Genomic DNA, 8,156 nt, shown 5'->3' on the forward strand with positions numbered 1-8,156 from the left:
TTAGCTTATTAAAGTCCATCTCAACAACAACAAAAAAACCCCACAGTATGTTCATCATGTTATAATTTATCTGAGCTGCCAAGCCAAAATGATGTCAGGAAAGCAACATCACTAATATTCCTGTTCCCTGCATTTGAAGGCTAAGATATTGGTTCTTACCAGTTCTTGGGTCATAAGGCTTGAGCACGTCAGCACTCCGCCAGCTCACAGTGGCAGGCTGAGGAGCTAAGTTTTATGGGGATCCATCTGCCAAAGCACACGTTCAGAGCGCAGTCCTGGCACAGGCTGTCACGGGTGAGGACCCATACAACAGCCACTGCTGCCAAAGCATTTTCTGGGAAGCTGGCACCTTCCAACCACACTGTTTTGTTATCTTCCCCTTCTTTCCACCTCAGCCCCAAGGATCCTTATCAACTTGCCCTGTGCAATTCATTATTTTATATAACTCATTTTATCAAGTAGTTCAGAATTAATCTCCTACGGTAAACAAGCTTAGAATTTCTCCCCATGATACAGGTTTTTAGTATCTCAAATAATTTGTTCTACTTCCATGGTGTTTATCTATTCTCAGTTCTCCTTGCCTCCCTTATAAGTATAAAGAGAAAAAAATATTTTCAGTGGAGAAACACAATACAACCCAAGAAGAAAAAAAAAAAAAAAAGAAAAAGAAAGCAAAAAGCAGAAACAGACATGGTGCTGAAAAGCAAAAAATTGGGGATCTCCATGATGGAAAGAATTTACCACTAGCTCAGGAAGCAGCAGACCACCACAAACAGTTTCAGAAACGTCAGGTTTTTATCCTGAAAACCAGACTGCACTTCTCAGTGCTGGCAAAACTATTCATTAAAATATGTTTTCATATGACACTGGGTCTTTTGGAAAACTTTCAGGGGAAAGGCAAGCTAAACCACCTTTCCCCAGCCTGGGGCACTCAGAGGAATTAAGAGATTCAGACCCAACTCTTACTTCAGTCTCTTCAGAGCAGTGACTTCTGGACTTCAAAAATCATCCCATCAAAACCATCATGGTTTTTTCCTGGAGGTCACTTTCAACCTGAATTAATTTATGACTCTATATTTTCAAGGTTTCAGTATGGAGTAGGTGGGAAAACTAAACCACAATGTTATTTTTCTGATACAATTGTTCTGTCAAAAAGACAGAATCCCCAAGCCTGCATTCTAGCAAAGACTGTTTCACAAACCTCCAAATCAAAGTAAACCTCAAAAACTTTGTACCCCAAATGAAAGGATCACTTTGAAGGATATTACCAAGCTGAACTTAAAATGTAATTTGAGGGGTTTTTTTTAATTCTTGTTGCAGACCAAATACTTCAGAAGGCATAATGAAGACCTTGCACCTCATTTGCAAGCCCTAATCCTAATTAAAACTAACAAAGACATTCTGGTAAAGCACAAGACAAAACAACCAAAGGAACTACTTGTATCATCACATCTCCTTTCCTTACTGACCCTGTATGACCATAATGTGTTTTAGGGAAGTTTGGATAAGTTGGTCCCCACTGGAAGAACTACATGGAAAATCTCTGATCTTCATGCCTGCGGGACGAAGCTTCTGACCTCAAGCAATAGTCTGTTTCTCTAGGAAACGTGCCAAAAGTGCTATCAGCACTTGTGTAAGATTCCAAAGTTTCCCATTTCAACTATATCAGAGCTATCTGCATGTAACTTTTCATACACTGCCAGGATACTTCTGTTACCCACGGATTTTCCAAAGTTTCTGAAAGCTTCATACTTCTCAATAGCAAGGAACATACTTCAATATTGACAGGCTGGCAGGGAAAAGATGTACTTTACAGACACTCACCTTGGTGTTGAGTTCAGGCTCAAGTGTGAAACATCAGTCCCTAGCCTCTTGCAGACTGAGATGTGTTGGCCAAAAGGCATCAGTGCACGGCTCTACACACTTTCAAATACTGTAATTTGTCACTCCAGGATCAATGTGCCAGAGCACATGCATTCTGCACATGCTTCATCACCTCTGCCTGCACACTCCATAAATCCTTTCTGTTTTGCCTCACAAAGATTGCATGTGCCATTTTACACAGCTCCCTACAGCATCCCCCTCATATTCAGGCAGTTTGTCTCTTCTTCCCCTGCCTGAGAAGATAGGATCAGCCTTATCCTCTAGAACCAGAAACCGAAGCTACAGTAGTGCTAAAAAAACAAAGTGTGGCAAAAATAAAGTTTCCACCTCCTTGTCTCAGTCTGAACCACAGGCTATTGAGAAATGTTAAGACTCCAGCCTTAGAAGTGTTCTTTGGAATGAGGGATGCCTAGAGGCTGTTCAGGTTTGAATTTAAAGCTCTGGCTAAGGTTGCATCTACCCTACCATTTATTTCTGGAGTTGCAGTGCAGTTCTGAAGTAAATATCCCAGTTTTCCCAACCTACCATCAGTTGGATTGATCTGCAGAGCGGTTGCAGTGCACCTGAGCTACATTCCTTTTAGAGGAAATGAAAACAGAAGCTCACATCCAGATGCATAGCAAAGGCACTCAAAAGGATCATAAAATCATAGAACCACAGAATCATTTAGGTTCAAAAATACCTTTAAGATTGAGTCCAACCATTAACCCAACACTGCCAACACCAGCGCTAAACCATGTCCCTAAGTGTCATATTTACACAACATTTATATACCTCCAGGGATGGGGATGCCACCACTTCCCTGGGCAGCCTGGTCCAATACTTGACAACCCTTTCAGTTAAGAAACTTTTCCTGACATCCAATCTAAACCTCCCCTGGTGCAACTTCAGGCCATTTCCTCTCATCCTATTGCTTGGTAGTCAAAAGCGATCAAAGCAATGACCGGGTATTTGGATGGCTTCAAGACTTATGAATGATAGAGATGTGCCATCCAGGCCACCAGAAAAAAAATATAGCAAAAAGTAAACCCGAAGGGGCCTCAGCATCAACTTTTGACATTCTGATGCTCTCTTCCAAAAATCAAAATTACATCAATAGTATTAAACTGATTCTTTCAGAGCATTATGTCAGTAAGATATCAGATTGGCTCATCCAGTTTCTTACCAGACATACTCATATACCAATGCTCTAGTTCAGTTCTAATGATACCAGAATTAGCTCAGAACCCCAGTAAAGGTTACGTCACTTACCAGGCCATTGCAAGTGCTGATGGCTGCTGTCCCACTCCCGGAACCCGGCTGCAACACTGTGCCAATGAAGTGGCAAGGAACTCCGGAGCGAGTTGCAATCTTCGCACTAGTGTGGTTGCCACGTCTCCTTTCTACTATGTAGTTACGTGAAAGAAATCCCACGTGGACAGTCAAGTTAAAAAACAGACCATTTTCCTCATGGTTAATTTTGTAATATACGACACTTTCCTTTTTGCTGAGATCTCTCTTCCTTCTTGTGTTCGAGATGTGATGATTTAAATTAAAAGAAAGAAAATTCCCACTTGCATCTACTCTTGCTGGATCAACCACGTGGTATTCTGGCAATGTCTTGATAAATTGCTCTAAGAGGAAGAGGAAAAAAAGAAGCAAAACTAGGGTGAGTGCTAGCCTGTTCAGATCTCACATTGTTTAAAGGGAAACTCAAAAGTGACAGCAATTCACCACACCATCCTACTGACACAAAGGCAGGCAGTGCACAGACCATCGTGCAATACAGTCTGCATTTGCCTTTACTACTCTCCCATTATAACACTCAATTTAGAAGCTAAACATTCTTCTTTTAAAATATTTTGTCACCATTTATATAAAGAATTGACTGTCACATGCACATCCCTTCCCAATCCCACAAGAGCTGGGAACCGTTTCTGTCCTAGGTCCCAGCACATGATGCTGAGGATCAAGATCAGCCTCACACATCCAGAAAGCTAACCACCTGAAGCAGGAGACAGAGCCTTACAAATACACATGGGTGAAGAGAATATGATTAATTGGCTTGATATGCTGTAGCAATAGGACCTCAGTAGCATCAGAGATAGCAGATGTTGTAGCATAGGAGGGAATTTTAAAGAAGGGTTAGAAGGGGAATGAAGTAACCGTGCCCTTATGTATAATGGGTTCCAGCCAAGGTAAGATTGGGTACCTTATGACTTGTCAGGAACTAGCAGGGGAAGAAAGTGTTATTGGCATTCTTGTCTCTGTGATACAGAACAAACCTGTTCCAAATTTTTTTTTTAATTAGTGTAAAACTCAGAAGCCCTAAGCAAATAACATAAATCCATGTAAAACACAGTCCCCAAGAACTGATTCCCTAAGGGACAGCTCTTCCACCAGAATACTTGACTACAGCCCAAGAAATCACAGTCTGAACATATTTCATGGAAAAGAAATTGTGAGGATACATGTCATGCCAGTTCCTCTTTCCCCATGGCTGTTCTTCATTCCCAAAATCCCAGCCACTTCTACATGAAGCAGTTACACCTCATTCATTAATCAAGGTGGTTAAAAAAGCAATGAGCCTGCTCCAGGTACTTCCAGAGAAATTTACTCCTCCCTAGGACTCGTAAGACAATTCTTCTAGAGACACTTCTCTCTCCACTGCCTGCACACAGGATAAATCGTGCCCAGACAGATAAGCTGCCTGTATTCAACCCCTTCGGGAAGGAACGTATCTCCTTTGTTGTCATTAGCTGCAGTATGACACGCGGCTGCTCATGTTTCCTCAGGCCATGGACCCCTGAGACACGTACACTGAAACACTCCCAATTCAAAAAAAACCAAAACAAAACACCCAAAAACCTTACTTCCCAGCACATAAACAAAACTACATGAGAAATTTGGCCTTGTCTCAGTAGCACCTTTATTTCAGAAGCAAGCTTATTCTCATACGCAACAGATTTCTTTGCACACAAGCCTTCCCACCAGCCTACAATGGCTTTGTGCCTTCAGAGGGCAAGCCACAGCAGTGGGCTTTTAGATCTCCACAGAGAGATCTCCACTCTTGACAACATGGAGCCTAACACCTACCACAAGTTCTGAGAGACAACTCCTGCCCTTGTCCGCAAAAGCACAGCGGGGACTGAGAGACTGAAAACTCAGTCCACACCTTCATGCCTGCAGTTTACACAGCCTGTAGATAGCACAGAAGGTGCCAGTTGCCTCACAATTCAGCAGAAGCTACACCAAGGTCCCCCCTTCCTCACACTCCAGAGTGAAGCAAAAAATGGGCAGTGGGAAGAGAGGAGGAACACACAAAAATATGGCTTACCTGCAGAAGTTGAATTGTAAGATTTCTGTGAAGTCCTGCATCCCATATTGTGTTAGCAAAGACAGGCTACCAGAGGATGCCGCAAGACCAGGCCCCCATTTCTCTGGTTTCCAGCACAACTCATGAAATAATCAAATTAAATGGTTGAAGGAAAACTTACTCATTTGCTGTCACTGTGCAATTTGCTTCTGCTTGATGTCTTGAGCTTAATTTGTTGTGGCTTAACTGTTAAGCTCCGTACAAGAACAAAGACTTGTGGTTTTGGACTTCAAGCTATTCAAGGAAGTTTTCTATTTTACCACTGCAGTAATTAATGTGTAGAGGTTAAGGCAAATTAGACATCATCATCATCAGTAAAAGGGAAAATAATGCCTGAGCATTTGGTGGCAACAGGATTATCAAAGCAGAGAAGTCTAACTTCTTCCACCCACTCCTTACATATTCATTTCTGAATGCTAGTCACTGGAGAGGGGAATTATGCTGCAATAATAATATACTGTAATGTAACTGCAGAAATGAACTATTTAAAAGTTTCCAAAAGACCAGAGGGAATAAGATTACAGCACAACAACGTTTAACAGGATGAGGCTAAAGATTACTTGCAGAAGTTACCAGTTTTGTCTAGACTGTTGGGTAGAGGTTAGGAAAGGCAATCCAACCAATAACAGAAAAATTTACTGAGCTCCACATTGAGCCTAACATACTGCTTGACCTTTCTAGCTGGAGAAGAGTCTAAAACAAACATAGGGGGTACAATTTTGGTGATATCTTTCTGCCCTTCTAGGAAAGGGTAACACTCAACTAGAAGGCAGAGCCAACAAAAATAACTCCTTAATACACGCAACCCACACTGCAAAAGAAAAAGGGTTGTATTCTTCAACACTGACTACCTCAGTTTTCCTAAAGTAATCATTAATTCGTATTAAAACACCACAGGTTCCCATAAAACTTAGTTCTGCCAAACATTAAACAGAGAGAATCTATCCCAGTGCCACTGACAAGCCTTGGAGCTGGCACATGACAGTGTCGCCCCTCTCCTTGGCCACCAAGAATACCCTCCACTCCAGGGAAGCCCTGCCTGTCAGGTGGCACTGCTCAGGATTTATAGCCCAGGAAAGGGAAGTCTTCCCTGGTCAGCTTGTGGAGCTCCAGAGAGTGCTCTGTCTCTCCACAACTGCAGCCTGAGCATGCTGGCTTGCATTGGTGCCACAACCAAGACCAAAACGTCACACTAGACAGGACATGTTCAAGTCAGTACTTTGCCTTGCAATCACGCTGTTTGCACAGGCCCTTCCAGGCACATGGAATGAGCAAGGTTCAGGCCCTTCACACTTGTTTGACAAGTCTAAGAATTGTTTAGGTTGTTGGAGAAACTTTCCCTGCAGACCCTCCCAATTCTGCATCATCAAAAACATCTGATAATATTCAAAACCACTGCTCTCTGTTCTGCTCCTTGTGGATTAAACTCACCACACGTGGGAGAGAACTGCCTACATTAGGGCTGTACACAAAGTGAATAAACTAGGATAAAAGCATACATGGTCTGTCACACGACAGGAAAAACACAATTTCTTTTAGACAGATGACATGTTTTCTGACAAAATTCCTTTAAAATGTGACACATCAGCATTTGCTATGGTTTCATCTCCATCTTTGCAGTTCATCTACATCTGCCTCAGACCCTCTGGCTTCTTTTCAAACAATTCCTTGAGATAGGCAATAGCGTTGCTCATCTCTGGAGGAAGTGTCTTCCCAAGCCAAAGAAAGGCTCTGTACCCAGGAAACAACCCGAGCTCCCCATGGCAGGGAGCAGACCTTCAACGTCCAGTAAGGGCATCCTTCACTGTCCCATCTGCCGCACTCGTCACGGATGTGGAGGGAGCACAAGACTTAACAGTCACTTCAGCTATGCAAGGTACAAATTTTAGTCCTTCACACGTAGCACTGCATTCAATCTTCCTTTGCAAAAAAGTAGCCAAATTTGGAACTGTCCCTTTACACAAAGCTATCTGCAAACTCTTGGAAAAACCTGTGTTTTTCATGCTTACAAAGTTAAATTAACTCTACATTAATTTCCAAATGCTTGACAACTAAACAGCTACTACGTGCTAACACAGCCATTCCTGTTCTGTCCCATGCAGAGTCACAGAAATGCAGTGACTATTTGCATTCACTTTAAATGAATCCAGCAGGAACTAACTTCAGGATAATTGTTCACTTTTCAGGCAGCTTACTTAGCCACTTTTCCTCTCCACCATCCCTGAGGGGCACAGAAGATTTTATACTCTGTGATCAAGCTCTCCCACTGACCGCAGCACAGCTGTTGATTGCATCAGGAAGGTTTTCAGGAAGCAAAATTTCCTTCTACACTTTGGGGTCTTCTACCACCAGGCAGAGTCTTCCAGCTAATCATAATTTTTCTCTCTCGGGAGCTGCTTCCCTGATTTTCCTTAAACAGGCAACGGGATAAAATTCCCGAGTTATACTCCCCCAGGGAGGCGTGCAGCCAGTACGAAATGGGGGAATGAAGCTGGTCCACCTGGGGGAGCAGCCTCAAGAGACTCTTCCCGCAGATGAAGCCTCGCTTTTAATTTACCGCCCTCACTGAATACAAACAACTCATGGTGGGTTTTATAGTCTGGTAACACCAATCCTTCTGCAGTTTGTGCTGCTGCAATACAGAAGCGAACATTTGTTTTAAAAAAAAATAAACAATCAGGACAGCAATGTTTTTCAGTTTAGTAGTACAAAACGATTATGGTATTTAGAGAGATGCCTCTTGACGAGGAAGACGAGCAAAGAGCAGGACTTAGCGATACCTTCGCCTACACAGCGCAACCGAACGACTTCCAAAAAGCAGCGGGAAGGCACGTCCGCAGCGTGTGCTCTCGCTGCACAACTCCCAAGCCCGGAGCTGCCAGCGGCGGGAGGCGCCCAGGGCAGCGCTCCGCGCTCC

General features: G+C 43.0%; 1 protein-coding gene across 1 annotated transcript in view; it reads right to left on the bottom strand.

Annotated features, from left to right (window-relative positions):
- The window catches only part of ADAMTS12 (ADAM metallopeptidase with thrombospondin type 1 motif 12), a 178,410-nt gene that overhangs the window by 162,612 nt on the left and 7,642 nt on the right, over positions 1-8,156 (bottom strand). The window contains exon 3 of the mRNA XM_035902749.1: positions 3,136-3,497. Within this exon, the coding sequence (XP_035758642.1) occupies positions 3,136-3,497 (362 nt within the window). The remainder of the gene's footprint in view (positions 1-3,135; positions 3,498-8,156) is intronic.

Source organism: Egretta garzetta, unplaced genomic scaffold, assembly GCF_000687185.1.
Source record: "Egretta garzetta isolate BGI_Z169 unplaced genomic scaffold, ASM68718v1 scaffold59, whole genome shotgun sequence".
Lineage (NCBI taxonomy): Eukaryota > Metazoa > Chordata > Aves > Pelecaniformes > Ardeidae > Egretta > Egretta garzetta.